We start from the raw sequence: 19,800 nt of genomic DNA, 5'->3' as shown, positions 1-19,800 counted from the left end.
TCTTCCCTCCATCTAATATTCCTCAACTTCTAACAAATCCCTTTTCTGAGAAGCAACAACACATTCTCAAGCATCAAAAGACATCTGCCTTACACCTACCTTCCTTGCACCTACCTGCGGCAGTGTAGCCTAGTGGTTAGAGTGTTGGACTAGTAGCCAAAGGTTGCAAGTTCGAATCTGTTATACTCACAGACATCATTCAAACAGTTTTAGAAACTTCAGAGTGTTTTCTATCAAAATCTACTAATAATATGCATATATTAGCAACTGGGCTCTGGGCACCTTTCATCCAAGCTACTCAATACTGCCCCTGCAGCCACAAGAAGATAATATGTCCTACCTCTTTGTGTTGGTATTTGATGGCCAGTTTGAGTTTGGCCAGGTCGTGGCTTGTCTCTCTAGGGTCCAGTTCTTCACTGTCATCTCTGTGGTTCAGTATAGTCTCCAGCTCTCTGCTGCTCCTAGCCTGGTCCAACAGGTCTTTAGCAAACAGCTTACACTGCTGAGACAGCTCCTCATATTCCTGACGAAACTCATTCTCCACCTAGGAAGAGGAATTAACAGGTTATTAACTGTTATAAAGCCTTTATAACCCTTTATAAACATGTTATAAACACCACACTGCTGAGACAGCTCCTCAAACTCCTGACGGAACTCATTCTCCACCTAAGAAGAGGAATAAACAGTAATACACTGGTTGTAACCACTTATAAAGGCTATATAACCCTTCGTGTGTGATTTAAACTGCTGGGGAAACGTTGTTACAGACCTTGCTGAGTTCTTTGAGTTCCCAGCCCAGTCTGAAAGCCGTGAGGATGGGGTCTTCACTGGAGAGAGAGATGAGCGAGGGAGAGGCCAGCGCCTTATAGATGTTCAGACGAGACCTGGAGTGACGAAGGCTGTCCACCTACAGGGAGGACAGAGAGGAGAGGAGAGGATGAGCGAGACCTGGTGTGACGAAGGCTGTCCACCTACAGGAATAGGCAACCCTGTTCATGGGGTGCCTGGTCTTCCAGGTTTGTTAAATCATAAACAGGAAAAGTCTGTGCCCCTCCAGAACCAGGGTTGTCTGCCCCTCCAGTACCAGGGTCGTCTGCCCCTCCAGTACCAGGGTCGTCTGCCCCTGCAGTGTTTGCATGTTCCCAAAAGTCAATCTGGATGAATTTGAGAATAAGACAAGATACGTAAAACACGAGATAAAGGAAATAAAACACACCGTGGGGGAAGATGTGGCTGAAATAAAACGCACCGTGGGGGGAGATGTGGCTGAAATAAAACGCACCGTGGGGGAAGATGTGGCTGAAATGAAACGCACCGTGGGGGGAGATGTGGCTGAAATAAAACGCACCGTGGGGGAAGATGTGGCTGAAATAAAACACACAGTGGGGGAAGATGTGGCTGAAATAAAACACACAGTGGGGGAAGAAGTGGCTGAAAATAAAACGCACCGTGGGGAAGATGTGGCTGAAAATAAACGCACCGTGGGGAAGATGTGGCTGAAAATAAACGCACCGTGGGGAAGATGTGGCTGAAAATAAAACGCACCGTGGGGAAGATGTGGCTGAAAATAAACGCACCGTGGGGAAGATGTGGCTGAAAATAAACGCACCGTGGGGAAGAAGTGGCTGAAAATAAAACGCACCGTGGGGGAAGATGTGGCTGAAAATAAACGCACCGTGGGGAAGATGTGGCTGAAATAAAACGCACCGTGGGGAAGATGTGGCTGAAAATAAACGCACCGTGGGGAAGATGTGGCTGAAAATAAACGCACCGTGGGGAAGAAGTGGCTGAAAATAAAACGCACCGTGGGGGAAGATGTGGCTGAAAATAAACGCACCGTGGGGAAGATGTGGCTGAAATAAAACGCACCGTGGGGGGAGATGTGGCTGAAATAAAACGCACCGTGGGGGAAGATGTGGCTGAAATTAAACGCACCGTGGGGGAAGATGTGGCTGAAATAAAACACACCGTGGGGAAGATGTGGCTGAAATAAAACACACAGTGGGGGAAGATGTGGCTGAAATAAAACACACAGTGGGGGATGAAGTGGCTGAAAATAAAACGCACCGTGGGGAAGATGTGGCTGAAAATAAAACGCACCGTGGGGAAGATGTGGCTGAAAATAAACGCACCGTGGGGAAGATGTGGCTGAAAATAAACGCACCGTGGGGAAGAAGTGGCTGAAAATAAAACGCACCGTGGGGGAAGATGTGGCTGAAAATAAACGCACCGTGGGGAAGATGTGGCTGAAATAAAACGCACCGTGGGGGGAGATGTGGCTGAAATAAAACGCACCGTGGGGGAAGATGTGGCTGAAATTAAACGCACCGTGGGGGAAGATGTGGCTGAAATAAAACACACCGTGGGGGAAGATGTGGCTGAAATGAAACACACCGTGGGGAAGATGTGGCTGAAATGAAACACACCGTGGGGAAGATGTGGCTGAAATAAAACACACCGTGGGGAAGATGTGGCTGAAATGAAACACACCGTGGGGAAGATGTGGCTGAAATAAAACACACCGTGGGGAAGATGTGGCTGAAATAAAACACACTGAAAAAAAAGTGTACACTCTCAACAACCAAGAAGAGAGGATATCAGGGCTCTTATCTCCCTTACCTCCACAATGAAATAGGGTGCAGGCCAGGCAGCAGGCTGTTAGCCAGCCTGCCAGCTTAGTGGAGTCTGCCACTAGCACAGTCAGTGTAGTCAGCTCAGCTATCACCATTGAGACTGTGTCTGTGCCTCGACCTAGGTTGGGCAAAACTAAACATGGCGGTGTTCGCCTTAGCAATGTCACTAGGATAAAGACCACCTCCATTCCTGTCATTATTGAAAGAGATCCCTCCACCTACCCAAAAACGTCAGAGGACAAAAATCAGTAAACAACCTAACTGAGGAACTCAATTTAACCCCTAAAAACTAAAACTAGAGACTCCCTCCACCTACCCAAAAACGTCAGAGGACAAAAATCAGTAAACAACCTAACTGAGGAACTCAATTTAACCCCTAAAAACTAAAAACATTTCTCATAAGAAACTAGCTCCCTGGTACACAGAAAATACCCGAGCTCTGAAGCAAGCTTCCAGAAAATTGGAACGGAAATGGCGCCACACCAAACTGGAAGTGTTCCGACTAGCTTGGAAAGACAGTACCGTGCAGTACCGAAGAGCCCTTACTGCTGCTCGATCATCCTATTTTTCCAACTTAATTGAGGAAAATAAGAACAATCCGAAATTCCTTTTTGATACTGTCGCAAAGCTAACTAAAAAGCAGCATTCCCCAAGTGAGGATGGCTTTCACTTCAGCAGTGATAAATTCATGAACTTCTTTGAGGAAAAGATCATGATCATTAGAAAGCAAATGACGGACTCCTCTTTAAATCTGCGTATGTCACGTTCACTGTCTTCAAACTCTCTGTCATTGATGAGCCAAGGAGTATATGTAGTTCCACATCTTTAATAAAGTGAAACCTTCACAAAAAAAACTGGTAAACAGAAAGCGAACGTGACGCAACCGTGGCGCACACAGAAAATAAATTATGACCCACAACATTAGGTGGGAAAAAGGCTACCTAAGTATGATTCCCAATCAGAGACAACAATAGACAGCTGCCTCTGATTGGGAACAAAGAAATAGAAAACATAGAACGCCCACCCAAATCACACCCTGACCTAACCAAATAGAGAAATAAAAAGGCTCTCTAAGGTCAGGGCGTTACAGCGTATTTCTCCAAAGCTCAGTTGTCCCGAGTCTGCACAACACTGCCAGGACGAAGGATCAAGAGAGACGCTCAAGTGTTTTAGTACTATATCTCTTGACACATTGATGAAAATAGTCATGGCCTCTAAACCGTCAAGCTGCATACTGGACCCTATTCCAACTAAACTACTGAAAGAGCTGCTTCCTGTGCTTGGCCCTCCTATGTTGAACATAAATAATGGATCCCTTTCCACCAATAAAGTTTCTTTTGAAAAAAACAAATCTTGACCCAGAAAATATCAGTTTGTCTCTGAGAATGGTTTGTCCTCTGACAAATCAACTGTACATTTCGGTGTTCCTCAAGGCTCCATTTTAGGACCACTATTGTTTGCATTGTATATTTTACCTCTTGGTGATGTCATCCGAAAACATAATGTTAACTTTCACTGCTATGCGGACGACACACAGCTGTACATTTTGATGAAACACGGTGAAGCCCCAAAACTGCCCTCGCTAGAAGCATGTGTTTCAGACATAAGGAAGTGGATGGCTGCAAACTTTCTACTTTTAAACTCGGACAAAACAGAGATACTAGTTCTAGGTCCCAAGAAACAAAGAGATCTTCTGTTGAATCTGACAATTAATCTTGATGGTAGTACAGTCGTCTCAAATAAAACTGTGAAGGACCTTGGCGTTACTCTGGACCCTGATTTCTCTTTTGACGAACATATCAAGACTGTTTCAAGGACAGCTTTTTTCCATCTACGTAACATTGCAAAAATCTGAAACTTTCTGTCCAAAACTGATGCAGAAAAATGTATCCATGCTTTTGTCTCTTCTAGATTAGACCACTGCAATGCTCTACTTTCCGGCTACCCGGATAAAGCACTAAATAAACTTCAGTTAGTGCTAAACACGACTGCTAGAATCTTGACTAGAACCAAAACATTTGATCATATTACCCCAGTGCTAGCCTCCCTACACTGGCTTCCTGTTAAGACAAGGGCTGATTTCAAGTTTTTCCGCTAACCTACAAAGCATTACATGGGTCCCAAGAAACAAAGAGTTGTTTTCGCATTGTCATTGTGGGGTGTTGTGTGTGAGTTAATGAATAATGTTTTTTATTTGGTCAGTTTTGGAGTGGGGTTGTGGCATGGCAGAGTGTGTGTGTGTGTGTGTGTGTGTGTGTGTGTGTGTGTGTGTGTGTGTGTGTGTGTGTGTGTGTGTGTGTGTGTGTGTGTGTGTGTGTGTGTTGCCAAATGTAATTTAATTGCGTTGTTGTTAAATCGTGAAAGGAAACAATAAACATTATCATTAAAAAAAGGTATGTAAAAAACACTTATATTTTACAATAATTCCCATCACACCTCTGAGCTGGAGGCACACTCGACACAGTCACATCGTATCTGGTGGGGTCTGGGAATTGTGACTTTTCTCTGGACCAGTAGTTTAATGATCTCATAGTTGTTGGTGTGAGCTGCCAGGATGACTGGAGTTATGTCTGGAGTAAACTCTGAGAACTGACTGTCCATCATCAGGGATGGGACCTGGGAGGAAGAGAGGAGGGAGAGGAGAGAGGAAGAGAGGAGGGAGAGGAGAGAGGAAGAGAGGAGGGAGAGGAGAGAGGAAGAGAGGAGGGAGAGGAGAGTGGAAGAGAGGAGGGAGCGGAGAGAGGAAGAGAGGAGAGAGGAGAGAGGAAGAGAGGAGGGAGAGGAGAGAGGAAGAGAGGAGAGAGGAGAGAGGAAGAGAGGAGGGAGAGGAGAGAGGAAGAGAGGAGGGAGAGGAGAGAGGAAGAGAGGAGAGAGGAGAGAGGAAGAGAGGAGGGAGAGGAGAGAGGAAGAGAGGAGGGAGAGGAGAGTGGAAGAGAGAAGGGAGAGGAGAGAGGAAGAGAGGAGAGAGGAGAGAGGAAGAGAGGAGGGAGAGGAGAGAGGAAGAGAGGAGGGAGAGGAGAGAGGAAGAGAGGAGGGAGAGGAGAGTGGAAGAGAGGAGGGAGAGGAGAGAGGAAGAGAGGAGGGAGAGGAGAGAGGAAGAGAGGAGGGAGAGGAGAGAGGAAGAGAGGAGGAAAAGACCAAACAAAAGGTAAGTATGAAAGACCTGAGAAAGGACCTTGCAGAGGAGAGAGTGGGGTTGAAAATGAAAGACAGTAGAGAGTGACAGAGAGTGGGTTATTGGTATAGTGGGTTATTGGTATCACTATATAGTGAATGTATAATCCCTTAAACATTCAATTACATTCACTTACACTGCGATTCTCTCTCTCACACACACACACACACACACACACACACACACACACACCACACACACACACACACACACACACACACACACACACACACACACACACACACACACACACACACACACACACACACACACACCAGGTATCCTATGAGACAGCAGCACCTCCACAGTCCCTACCTGTTTCTCTCCACCAGGTCTCCTATGAGACAGCAGCACCTCCACAGTCCCTACCTGTTTCTCTCCACCAGGTCTCCTATGACACAGCAGCACCTCCACAGTCCCTACCTGTTTCTCTCCACCAGGTCTCCTATGAGACAGCAGCACCTCCACAGTCCCTACCTGTTTCTCTCCACCAGGTCTCCTATGAGACAGCAGCAACTCCACGGCCCCCACCACCTCTTTCCGTATGGCGTAGAGCAGGGCGTCTCCCGTGGCAACCCCGTGGTCCAGAAGTAGTTCCATCACCTCCAGGTTCTCGTTCTCGATAGCGATGAGCAGCGCGCTTCGCCCCAGAGGGTCCAGACAGTTCACATCCATGTTGTAGTATACCTCCGCCTCACGCAGCGCATGCTTCACGCCAACATAGTCCCCTGGAGACAGTAGGGTAGGGTTAGGAGACAGAGGGGACAGTAGGGTTAGGGTTAGGGGACAGAGGGGTAGGGTTAGGGGACAGAGGGGTAGGGTTAGGGGACAGAGGGGACAGTAGGGTAGGGTTAGGGGACAGTAGGGTAGGGTTAGGGGACAGTAGGGGTAGGGTTAGGGGACAGAGGGGTAGGGTTAGGGGACAGTAGGGTAGGGTTAGGGGACAGAGGGGTAGGGTTAGGGGACAGAGGGGACAGTAGGGTTAGGGGACAGAGGGGACAGTAGGGTTAGGGTTAGGGGACAGAGGGGTAGGGTTAAGGAACAGAGGGGTAGGGTTAGGGGACAGAGGGGACAGTAGGGTAGGGTTAGGGGACAGTAGGGTAGGGTTAGGGGACAGTAGGGGTAGGGTTAGGGGACAGAGGGGTAGGGTTAGGGGACAGTAGGGTAGGGTTAGGGGACAGTAGGGTAGGGTTAGGGGACAGAGGGGTAGGGTTAGGGGACAGTAGGGTAGGGTTAGGGGACAGTAGGGTAGGGTTAGGGGACAGAGGGTAGGGTTAGGGGACAATAGGGTAGGGTTAGGGGACAGAGGGTAGGGTTAGGGGACAATAGGGTAGGGTTAGGGGACAGTAGGGTAGGGTTAGGGGACAGTAGGGTAGGGTTAGGGGACAGAGAGGTAGGGTTAGGGGACAGTAGGGTAGGGTTAGGGGACAGTAGGGTAGGGTTAGGGGACAGTAGGGTAGGGTTAGGGGACAGAGGGGACAGTAGGGTAGGGTTAGGGGACAGTAGGGTAGGGTTAGGGGACAGAGGGGTAGGGTTAGGGGACAGTAGGGTAGGGTTAGGGGACAGTAGGGTAGGGTTAGGAGACAGAGGGTAGGGTTAGGGGACAGAGGTGTAGGGTTAGGGGACAGTAGGGTAGGGTTAGGGGACAGTAGGGTAGGGTTAGGGGACAGAGGGGACAGTAGGGTAGGGTTAGGGGACAGTAGGGTAGGGTTAGGGGACAGAGGGGTAGGGTTAGGGGACAGAGGGGTAGGGTTAGGGGACAGTAGGGTAGTGTTAGGGGACAGTAGGGTAGGGTTAGGGGACAGTAGGGTAGGGTTAGGGGACAGAGGGGTAGGGTTAGGGGACAGTAGGGTAGGGTTAGGGGACAGTAGGGTAGGGTTAGGGGACAGAGGGTAGGGTTAGGGGACAATAGGGTAGGGTTAGGGGACAGAGGGTAGGGTTAGGGGACAATAGGGTAGGGTTAGGGGACAGTAGGGTAGGGTTAGGGGACAGTAGGGTAGGGTTAGGGGACAGAGAGGTAGGGTTAGGGGACAGTAGGGTAGGGTTAGGGGACAGTAGGGTAGGGTTAGGAGACAGAGGGTAGGGTTAGGGGATAGAGGTGTAGGGTTAGGGGACAGTAGGGTAGGGTTAGGGGACAGTAGGGTAGGGTTAGGGGACAGAGGGGACAGTAGGGTAGGGTTAGAGGACAGTAGGGGTAGGGTTAGGGGACAGAGGGGTAGGGTTAGGGGACAGTAGGGTAGGGTTAGGGGACAGTAGGGTAGGGTTAGGGGACAGTAGGGTAGGGTTAGGGGACAGTAGGGTAGGGTTAGGGGACAGTAGGGTAGGGTTAGGGGACAGAGGGGTAGGGTTAGGGGACAGAGGGGTAGGGTTAGGGGACAGTAGGGTAGTGTTAGGGGACAGTAGGGTAGGGTTAGGGGACAGTAGGGTAGGGTTAGGGGACAGAGGGGTAGGGTTAGGGGACAGTAGGGTAGGGTTAGGGGACAGTAGGGTAGGGTTAGGGGACAGAGGGTAGGGTTAGGGGACAATAGGGTAGGGTTAGGGGACAGAGGGTAGGGTTAGGGGACAATAGGGTAGGGTTAGGGGACAGTAGGGTAGGGTTAGGGGACAGTAGGGTAGGGTTAGGGGACAGAGAGGTAGGGTTAGGGGACAGTAGGGTAGGGTTAGGGGACAGTAGGGTAGGGTTAGGAGACAGAGGGTAGGGTTAGGGGATAGAGGTGTAGGGTTAGGGGACAGTAGGGTAGGGTTAGGGGACAGTAGGGTAGGGTTAGGGGACAGAGGGGACAGTAGGGTAGGGTTAGGGGACAGTAGGGGTAGGGTTAGGGGACAGAGGGGTAGGGTTAGGGGACAGTAGGGTAGGGTTAGGGGACAGTAGGGTAGGGTTAGGAGACAGAGGGTAGGGTTAGGGGACAGAGGTGTAGGGTTAGGGGACAGTAGGATAGGGTTAGGGGACAGTAGGGTAGGGTTAGGGGACAGAGGGGACAGTAGGGTTAGGGGACAGAGGGGACAGTAGGGTTAGGGTTAGGGGACAGAGGGGTAGGGTTAGGGGACAGAGGGGTAGGGTTAGGGGACAGTAGGGTAGGGTTAGGGGATAGTAGGGTAGGGTTAGGGGACAGTAGGGTAGGGTTAGGGGACAGTAGGGTAGGGTTAGGGGACAGTAGGGTAGGGTTAGGGGACAGTAGGGTAGGGTTAGGGGACAGAGGGGTAGGGTTAGGGGACAGTAGGGTAGGGTTAGGGGACGGTAGGGTAGGGTTAGGGGACAGTAGGGTAGGGTTAGGGGACAGAGGGGTAGGGTTAGGGGACAGTAGGGTAGGGTTAGGGGACAGTAGGGTAGGGTTAGGGGACAGGGCGACAGAGGGAGGAGAGAGATACACTACATGGCCAAAGGTATGTGGACACCTGCTCGTCCAACATCTCATTCCAAAATCATAGGTATTAATATGGAGTTGGTCCCCCCCTTTGCTTCTATAACAACCTCCACTCTTCTGGGAAGGCTTTCCTCTAGATGTTGGAACATTGCTGCTATAACAGCCTCCACTCTTCTGGGAAGGCTTTCCACTAGATGTTGGAACATTGCTGCTATAACAACCTCCACTCTTCTGGGAAGGCTTTCCACTAGATGTAGGAACATTGCTGCTATAACAGCCTCCACTCTTCTGGGAAGGTTTTCCACTAGATGTTGGAACATTGCTGCTATAACAGCCTCCACTCTTCTGGGAAGGTTTTCCACTAGATGTAGGAACATTGCTGCTATAACAGCCTCCACTCTTCTGGGAAGGTTTTCCACTAGATGTTGGAACATTGCTGCTACAACAGCCTCCACTCTTCTGGGAAGGCTTTCCACTAGATGTTGGAACATTGCTGTGGAGAACTTGGTTCCATTCAGCCTCAAAAGCATTAGTGAGGTCAGGCGCTGATGTTGGGCAATTAGGCCTGACTCACAGTCGGTGTTCCAATTCATCCCAAAAGGTGTTTGATGGGGTTGAGGTCAGGGCTCTATGCAGGCCAGTCAGGTTCATCCACACCAATCTTGACAAACCATTTCTATATGGACCTCGCTTTGTGCACGGGGGCATTGTCATGCTGAAACAGGAAAGGGCCTTCCCCAAATTGTTGCCACAAAGTTGGAAGCACAGAATTTTTCTAGAATGTCTTTGTATGTTGTAGCATTTAGATTTCCCTTCACTGGAACTAAGGGGCCCGAACCATGTAAAACAGCCCCAGGCCATTATTCCTCCTTCACCAAACTTTACAGTTGGGGCATAGTGCCAATGCAATCTGGCAGTCCAACGGACATTTCCACTTCACAGTACCAGAGCTTATGGTTGACAGGAACAGCTCTAGAAGGGCAGAAATTTGACGAACTCACTTGTTGGAAAGGTGGTATCATGTGACGGTGCCACGTTGAAAGTCACTGAGTTCTTCAGTATAAGCCATTCTACTGTCAATGTTTGTCTATGGAGATTGCATGGCTCAATTTTAGACTCTTGTCAGCCAGGGGTGTGACTGAAACAGACGAATCGACTAATTTGAAGGGGTGTCCACATACTTTTGTATATATAGTCTACCTTTTGTATATATATTGCGTAATTTAGGGCTAAGGTTCATGCTGTCGTACACCTCCACTTCTAGTTTTTGTGTTTGCCAGTAAGCTAGCAGTTCTCAGCTGTTAGCAGCAAATGGCTAGCAGTTCTCAGCTGTTAGCAGCAAATGGCTAGCAGACATTTCTTACTTGCGATAAAAATTGATGATTACCATGGTTTTTGTTGTTGTTGTCATTACTGAATTATTTAATGTGACAAATAAAACATTATAACTCGTAAACAATTTATGGTAATTCATGGTAAATTCTTAAACAGTTAATTTAGCCATGCCGTGTTTGTTTGCTGAAATGTGTGCCATTGCCAGGTTATTAAAAAGGAAAGGCGTCTATTGGAGACGCTGCGTCTATATTTTCGCATACCATGTTTTGTGAGGTAACAATGTGAATGTGTTTTATTACCTTTCTCAACGGCAGTGAGGTAGGCCCTCTCCTCAGCAGAGAGATCCACCTCAGCCCGTACAATCTGCAGTGGGATTCTGTCTTGGTAAGGAGAGTAGCTCACTTTCTTATAATACAACTGAGCCATTGGATTCTTCTGGCCTGGCTCTGAGAGAGGGAGAGAGGGGGGGGGGGGGAGAGAGAAGAGAGAGAGAGAGAGAAGGGGAGAGAGAGAGAGAGAGAGAGAGAGAGAGAGAGAGAGAGAGAGAGAGAGAGAGAGAGAGAGAGAGAGAGAGAGAGAGAAGGGGAGCGGGAGAGAGAGAGAAGGGGAGAGGGAGAGAGAGAAGGGGAGAGAAGGGGAGAGAGAGAGAGAGAGAGAGAGAGAGAGAGAGAGAGAGGGAGAGAGAGGGAGAGAGAGAGGGGGAGAGAAGGGGAGAGAGAGAGAGCGGGAGAGAAGGGGAAAGAGAGAGGGAGAGATGGAGAAGGGGAGCGGGAGAGAGAGAGAGAGAGAGGGAGAGGGAGAGAAGGGGAGAGAAGGTGAGATAGAGAGAGAGAGAGAGAGAGAGAGAGAGAGGGAGAGGGAGAGAAGGGGAGAGAAGGGGACTTTATACATTCACTTTGTATATTATCTACCTCACTTGCTTTGGCAATGTTAACACATGTTTCCCATGCCAATAAAGCCCTTTAATTGAATTGAAATTTAATTGAGAGAGAGAGAGAGAGAGAGAGAGAGAGAGAGAGCGAGAGAGAGGGGAAGAGAAGGGGAGAGAAGGTGAGATAGAGAGAGAGAGAAGGGGAGAGAGGAGGGAGGGAACACATTTAATGCATATAACTCAACATCAAAATAGCACACAGACTCTCAAAACATCTGGGTTAGCGTAGTTCTGCAGTGGCTCGTTATTGCAGATGTGATTGAGATCCTAGCCTTGGGTTGCCAGATCTGGTTCTGCAGTGGTGAACATTGGCTCATTATTGCAGATGTGATTGAGATCCTAGCCTTGGGTTGCCAGATCTGGTTCTGCAGTGGTGAACATTGGCTCATTATTGCAGATGTGATTGAGATCCTAGCCTTGGGTTGCCAGATCTGGTTCTGCATCGGGTAGAACATCGGGCATTAACATCTCGTTAATTATGAAAGAGTTGGCTAAGCAGAAAACAGGAACTGGCTAAAGAAAATACTAATCTGGCAAGCAGACCTTGTTCTGCAGTGGTGAACAAATAAAGTGCATACTATAGATATCTGGACTGGGGTGAATTAACACATACTATAGATATCTGGACTGGGTTGAATTAACACATACTATAGATATCTGGACTGGGTTGAATTAACACATACTATAGATATCTGGACTGGGGTGAATTAACACATACTATAGATATCTGGACTGGGTTGAATTAACACATACTATAGATATCTGGACTGGGTTGAATTAACACATACTATAGATATCTGGACTGGGGTGAATTAACACATACTATAGATATCTGGACTGGGTTGAATTAACACATATTATAGATATCTGGACTGGGGTGAATTAACACATACTATAGATATCTGGACTGGGGTGAATTAACACATACTATAGATATCTGGACTGGGTTGAATTAACACATACTATAGATATCTGGACTGGGTTGAATTAACACATACTATAGATATCTGGACTGGGTTGAATTAACACATACTATAGATATCTGGACTGGGTTGAATTAACACATACTATAGATATCTGGACTGGGGTGAATTAACACATACTATAGATATCTGGACTGGGTTGAATTAACACATACTATAGATATCTGGACTGGGTTGAATTAACACATACTATAGATATCTGGACTGGGTTGAATTAACACATATTATAGATATCTGGACTGGGTTGAATTAACACATATTATAGATATCTGGACTGGGTTGAATTAACACATATTATAGATATCTGGACTGGGTTGAATTAACACATACTATAGATATCTGGACTGGGGTGAATTAACACATACTATAGATATCTGGACTGGGTTGAATTAACACATACTATAGATATCTGGACTGGGTTGAATTAACACATACTATAGATATCTGGACTGGGTTGAATTAACACATATTATAGATATCTGGACTGGGTTGAATTAACACATACTATAGATATCTGGACTGGGTTGAATTAACACATACTATAGATATCTGGACTGGGGTGAATTAACACATACTATAGATATCTGGACTGGGTGAATTAACACATACTATAGATATCTGGACTGGGTTGAATTAACACATACTATAGATATCTGGACTGGGTTGAATTAACACATATTATAGATATCTGGACTGGGGTGAATTAACACATACTATAGATATCTGGACTGGGTTGAATTAACACATACTATAGATATCTGGACTGGGTTGAATTAACACATATTATAGATATCTGGACTGGGTTGAATTAACACATACTATAGATATCTGGACTGGGTTGAATTAACACATACTATAGATATCTGGACTGGGGTGAATTAACACATACTATAGATATCTGGACTGGGGTGAATTAACACATACTATAGATATCTGGACTGGGTTGAATTAACACATACTATAGATATCTGGACTGGGTTGAATTAACACATATTATAGATATCTGGACTGGGGTGAATTAACACATATTATAGATATCTGGACTGGGGTGAATTAACACATACTATAGATATCTGGACTGGGTTGAATTAACACATACTATAGATATCTGGACTGGGTTGAATTAACACATACTATAGATATCTGGACTGGGTTGAATTAACACATACTATAGATATCTGGACTGGGTTGAATTAACACATATTATAGATATCTGGACTGGGTGAATTAACACATACTATAGATATCTGGACTGGGGTGAATTAACACATACTATAGATATCTGGACTGGGGTGAATTAACACATACTATAGATATCTGGACTGGGGTGAATTAACACATATTATAGATATCTGGACTGGGGTGAATTAACACATACTATAGATATCTGGACTGGGGTGAATTAACACATACTATAGATATCTGGACTGGGGTGAATTAACACATACTATAGATATCTGGACTGGGTTGAATTAACACATACTATAGATATCGGGACTGGGTTGAATTAACACATACTATAGATAGTAGTAGTAATGCGCCTGAGATCAGTGTCTGTCTGCACAGACTGTGTGGAGTACGGTACAGAACGCTCTCTCCAATGATAATACAGGAAACGACCCCAGTCTGGTCTGCTGACTAGTTCAGCAATGCAGATGTACCCCCCCCCCCCCTCCTCTCTCTCTCTCTCTCTCTCTCTCTCTCTCTCTCTCTACCCCTCGCTTTATATCTTTTTCTCTCTACCTCTCTCTCTCTCTGCTCCAAATCATTCTCCCTCACCATCTCTCATTCTCCCTCCCTCTCTCATTCTCAATCCCTCTCTCTCTCTCTCTCATTCTCCCTCCCTTTTTCTCTCATTCTCCCTCCCACCTCTCTCTCATTCTTCCTCCCTCCCTCTCTCATTCTCCCTCCCTCTCTCTCGCTCTCATTCTCCCTTCCTCTCTCTCATTCTCCCTCCCTCCTCTCTCTCATTCTCCCTCCCTCCTCTCTCCCATTCTCTCTCCCTCCTCTCTCCCATTCTCTCTCCCTCTCGCTCTCTTCAAATCATTCTCCCTCTCTGTCTCATTCTCCCTCCCTCTCTCTCTCTCTTTCTCCCTTCCTCTCTCTCTCTCATTCTCCCTCCCTCTCTCTCTCTCATTCTCCCTACCTCTCTCTCTCTCATTCTCCCTCCCTCTCTCTCTCTCATTCTCCCTCCCTCTCTCTCTCTCATTCTCCCTCCCTCCTCTCTCTCATTCTCCCTCCCACCTCTCTCTCATTCTCCCTCCCTCCTCTCTCCCATTCTCTTTCCCTCTCACTCTCTTCAAATCATTCTCCCTCTCTGTCTCATTCTCCCTCCCTCTATCATTCTCCCTCCCTCCTCTCTCCCATTCTCCCTCCCTACTCTCTCTCATTCTCCTACCCTCGCTCTCATTCTCCCTTCCTCCCTCTCATTCTCCCTCCCCCACTCTCCTATTCTCTCTCCCTTTCGCTCTCTTCATTCTCCCTACCTCTCTCATTCTCCCTCCCCCTCTCTCATGATTCCTCCCTCTCTCAGTCTCCCTCCATCCCCATCTCCCTCACTCCCTCTCATTCTCCCTCACTCCCTCTCTCATTCTTCCTCCCTATCTCTTCATTCTCCCTCCCTCCTCTCTCTCATTCTCCCTCTCTCATTCTCCCTCCCTCCTCTCTCTCATTCTCTCTCCCTCTCTCCCATTGTCTCTCCCTCTTTCTGCCCCTCTAATTCTCCCTCGCCCTCTCATTCTCCCTCCCTCTCTCTCATTCTCCCTCCCTCCTCTCTCCCATTATTTCTCCCTCTCGCTCTCTTCAAATCATTCTCCCTCTCTGTCTCATTCTCCCTCCCTCTCTCATTCTCCCTCCCTCCTCTCTCTCATTATCCCTCCCTCTCTCTCATTCTCCTACCCTCTCTTCATTCTCCCTCCCTCTCTCATTCTCCCTCCCTACTCTCTCTCATTCTCCTACCCTCGCTCTCATTCTCCCTTCCTCCCTCTCATTCTCCCTCCCCCACTCTCCTATTCTCTCTCCCTCTCGCTCTCTTCATTCTCCCTCCTTCTCTCATTCTCCCTCCTTCTCTTTTTATTCTCCCTCCCTCTCTCATTCTCCCTCCCCCTCTCTCATGATTCCTCCCTCTCTCAGTCTCCCTCCATCCCCATCTCCCTCACTCCCTCTCATTCTCCCTCCCTCCCTCCCGCTCTCATTCTCCCTCCCTATCTCTTCATTCTCCCTCCCTCCCTCCCTCTCTCATTCTCCCTCCCTATCTCTTCATTCTCCCTCCCTCCTCTCTCTCATTCTCCCTCTCTCATTCTCCCTCCCTCCTCTCTCTCATTCTCTCTCCCTCTCTCCCTCTCTCTCCCCCTCTAATTCTCCCTCGCCCTCTCATTCTCCCTCCCCCTCTCTGTCTCCCTCCCTCCCTGTCTCCCCCCCCCACTCAGTCTCCCTCGCTCCCTCTCTGTCTCCCTCCCTCTCTGTCTCCCTCCCTCTCTTCAGTCTCTTCTTCCTGATTAGAAGAGCTACATCAGGCCCATTAATTGATTGTGTGTGTGTGTGTGCTGACCTAATCTGTGAGTCATTGTCCTGATCTCCTGAGTTTGGAATGACGTTTCGGAAGGAACAATGATAAATTGAGCACTTATCACAACTACGTGTGTGTGTGTGTGTGTGTGTGTGTGTGTGTGTGTGTGTGTGCCAAATGTGAGACATTTAAATTCCAGGCATGTTTTATTGACAGTGTAAATGGGTAGTATGGATAGTATGTGGCTCTCACAGTCTCAGAGTTAGACGTTCATCCGTGTTTCAAATGTCAAAGTTCTTCCAGACATGGTTAAGGTTAGGTTAAGGCATTAACTACACAGTTTTAAGGTAGGGTTAAGGTAGGGTTAAGTTAGGGTTAAGTTAGGGTTAAGTTAGGGTAAAGTTTGGGTTAAGTCGGAATGGTTAAGTTTAGGTTAAGGCTTTAACTACACATTTTTAAGTTAGGGTAAAGTTTGGGTTAAGTTAGGGTTAAGTTAGGGTTAAGTTAGGGTTAAGTTTGGGTTAAGTTTGGGTTAAGTTTGGGTTAAGTTAGGGTTAAGTTTGGGTTAAGTTTGGGTTAAGTTTGTGTAAAGTTTGTGTAAAGTTAGGGTTAAGTTTGGGTTAAGTTAGGGTAAAGTTAGGGTTAAGTTAGGGTTAAGTTAGGGTTAAGTTAGGGTTAAGTTTGGGTTAAGTCAGGATCGTTAGGGTTTGGGATAGGATTTAACTACACATTTTTAAGTTAGGGATAAGTTTGGGTTAAGTTTGGGTTAAGTTAGGTTTAAGTTTGGGTTAAGTTAGAATCATTAAGGGATAGGCTTAAAACAAAACTATCAAAGCAACTTCCTATTGCTGGATTCCAACATGCACCAGAGGCAACTGCTTACATCCAAAACCAAAAACTACTAGTGCTCACTGTTGCCCCTAGTGGCCGGTTTCCAACTGCTTACATCCTAAACCAAAAACTACTAGTGCTCACTGTTGCCCCTAGTGGCCGGTTTCCAACTGCTTACATCCTAAACCAACACCTACTAGTGCTCACTGTTGTCCCCAGTGGCCGGTTTCCACGTCATCTCCTGACGTCCTCAGACATGGATGGACGTCAAATACTGACTTGTCTCACGGGTGACCAGGCTGTACTGGCTGGGGGGTAGAAGATGTTCAGTAGTCTGATGGCTGGGGGGATAGAAGATGTTCAGTAGTCTGATGGCTGGGGGGTAGAAGATGTTCAGTAGTCTGATGGCTGGGGGGATAGAAGATGTTCAGTAGTCTGATGGCTAAGGGGGTAGAAGATGTTCAGCAGTCTGATGGCTGGGGGGGTAGAAGATGTTCAGCAGTCTGATGGCTGGGGGGATAGAAGATGTTCAGTAGTCTGATGGCTGGGGGGGTAGAAGATGTTCAGCAGTCTGATGGCTGGGGGGGTAGAAGATGTTCAGCAGTCTGATGGCTGGGGGGATAGAAGATGTTCAGTAGTCTGATGGCTGGGGGGGTAGTAGATGTTCAGCAGTCTGATGGCTGGGGGGTAGAAGATGTTCAGCAGTCTGATGGCTGGGGGGGTAGAAGATGTTCAGTAGTCTGATGGCTGGGGGGGTAGAAGATGTTCAGCAGTCTGATGGCTGGGGGGGTAGAAGATGTTCAGTAGTCTGATGTCTGGGGGGGTAGAAGATGTTCAGCAGTCTGATGGCTGGGGGGTAGAAGATGTTCAGCAGTCTGATGGCTGGGGGGGTAGAAGATGTTCAGCAGTCTGATGGCTGGGGGGGTAGAAGATGTTCAGCAGTCTGATGGCTGGGGGGGTAGAAGATGTTCAGCAGTCTGATGGCTGGGGGGGTTGAAGATGTTCAGCAGTCTGATGGCTGGGGGGTAGAAGATGTTCAGCAGTCTGATGGCTAGGGGGGTTGAAGATGTTCAGCAGTCTGATGGCTGGGGGGGTAGAAGATGTTCAGCAGTCTGATGGCTGGGGGGGTTGAAGATGTTCAGCAGTCTGATGGCTGGGGGGGTAGAAGATGTTCAGCAGTCTGATGGCTGGGGGGGTAGAAGATGTTAAGCAGTCTGATGGCTGGGGGGGGGGTAGAAGATGTTCAGTAGTCTTATGGCTGGGGGGGATAGAAGATGTTCAGCAGTCTGTTTTGGTATGTTCGGACCATGATAGGTCCTTAGTGATGTGGACACCGAGGAACACGAAGCTCTCGACGCGATGGGGGTGTGTTCGACCCTTCGTTTCCTGTATGATGATGGTTATAATGCTTCTTAACTTCTTCTCAATCTTTATTCACCCCAGTTCCCAATGAAATGAGATATTAATGATGTTGCACTGCCTAGCGGTTCCACTAGATGTAAACCATCTATAGAAATTTGAATGAGACTTCTACTGTGTTGTGGGACTGAATGAGAACAGAATCTATCAGGTGACTGGCAATCAACCATTTTCTGATCACGCCCATTCCTCATGTTAACACAGGATGGTTATAATGCTTCTTAACAGTGTCATAGAGTGTATTTTGTACAAGTTCCTTATGATATGATGAAGAAAAAAACAACGAAACGAAATGGAACTTCTTGGCAGGTACAGCCACAGCCATTAAACTCTGTAACTGTTTTACAGTCACCATTGGCCTCGTGGTTGAAAATCCCTGAGTGGTTACCTTCATCTCCACTTCCTCTCACTCTATGTGTGTGGGGAACAGAGATGATGTTGTTATTTAAAAAATCATGTTAAACTCAGAGTGAGTCCATGCACCTTATTATGTGTGACTTGTTAAGCACATTTTTACTCCTGAACTTTTAATGTTTTATTAATTTGTAAAAATAAAAAAAACAAAAAAAAACATAATTCCACTTTGACATTATGGGGTATTGTGTGTAGGCCAGTGTCACAAAATGTCAATTTAATCCATTTTAAATTTGGGCTGTAACACAACAACATGTGGAAAATGTCAAGGGGTGTTCTGACACTGTAGGACCAGTGGGTTGTTTTACAGGGTCAGCCACTGTAGTTAATCATGGCTAAGGGCACAGCCACAGTAGTTAATCATGGTTAAGGGCACAGCCACAGTAGTTAATCATGGTTAAGGGCACAGCCACAGTAGTTAATCATGGTTAAGGGCACAGCCACAGTAGTTAATCATGGTTAAGGGCACAGCCACTGTAGTTAATCATGGTTAAGGACACAGCCACTGTAGTTAATCATGGTTAAGGGCACAGCCACAGTAGTTAATCATGGTTAAGGACACAGCCACTGTAGTTAATCATGGTTAAGGGCACAGCCACAGTAGTTAATCATGGTTAAGGGCACAGCCACAGTAGTTAATCATGGTTAAGGACACAGCCACAGTAGTTAATCATGGTTAAGGGCACAGCCACTGTAGTTAATCATGGTTAAGGGCACAGCCACAGTAGTTAATCATGGTTAAGGGCACAGCCACTGTAGTTAATCATGGTTAAGGACACAGCCACTGTAGTTAATCATGGTTAAGGGCACAGCCACTGTAGTTAATCATGGTTAAGGACACAGCCACAGTAGTTAATCATGGTTAAGGACACAGCCACAGTAGTTAATCATGGTTAAGGACACAGCCACTGTAGTTAATCATGGTTAAGGACACAGCCACTGTAGTTAATCATGGTTAAGGGCACAGCCACTGTAGTTAATCATGGTTAAGGGCACAGCCACAGTAGTTAATCATGGTTAAGGGCACAGCCACAGTAGTTAATCATGGTTAAGGGCACAGCCACTGTAGTTAATCATGGTTAAGGGCACAGCCACAGTAGTTAATCATGGCTAAGGGCACAGCCACAGTAGTTAATCATGGTTAAGGGCACAGCCACAGTAGTTAATCATGGTTAAGGGCACAGCCACTGTAGTTAATCATGGTTA

General features: G+C 47.1%; 1 protein-coding gene across 1 annotated transcript in view; it reads right to left on the bottom strand.

Moving 5' to 3' along the window:
* LOC110531293 (short transient receptor potential channel 5) overlaps positions 1–19,800 on the bottom strand; it is a 78,667-nt gene that overhangs the window by 34,134 nt on the left and 24,733 nt on the right. The window contains exons 2-6 of the mRNA XM_036958340.1: positions 10,808–10,954; positions 6,286–6,536; positions 5,070–5,249; positions 770–907; positions 341–544 (exon numbers count right to left, since the gene is read on the bottom strand). Coding sequence (XP_036814235.1) covers positions 341–544; positions 770–907; positions 5,070–5,249; positions 6,286–6,536; positions 10,808–10,934 — 900 coding nt within the window. The 5' untranslated portion in view covers positions 10,935–10,954. The remainder of the gene's footprint in view (positions 1–340; positions 545–769; positions 908–5,069; positions 5,250–6,285; positions 6,537–10,807; positions 10,955–19,800) is intronic.

The sequence above is a fragment of the Oncorhynchus mykiss genome, chromosome 21 (genome assembly GCF_013265735.2).
Source record: "Oncorhynchus mykiss isolate Arlee chromosome 21, USDA_OmykA_1.1, whole genome shotgun sequence".
Classification (NCBI taxonomy): domain Eukaryota; kingdom Metazoa; phylum Chordata; class Actinopteri; order Salmoniformes; family Salmonidae; genus Oncorhynchus; species Oncorhynchus mykiss.
This window is presented reverse-complemented; position numbering and strand designations above follow the sequence as displayed.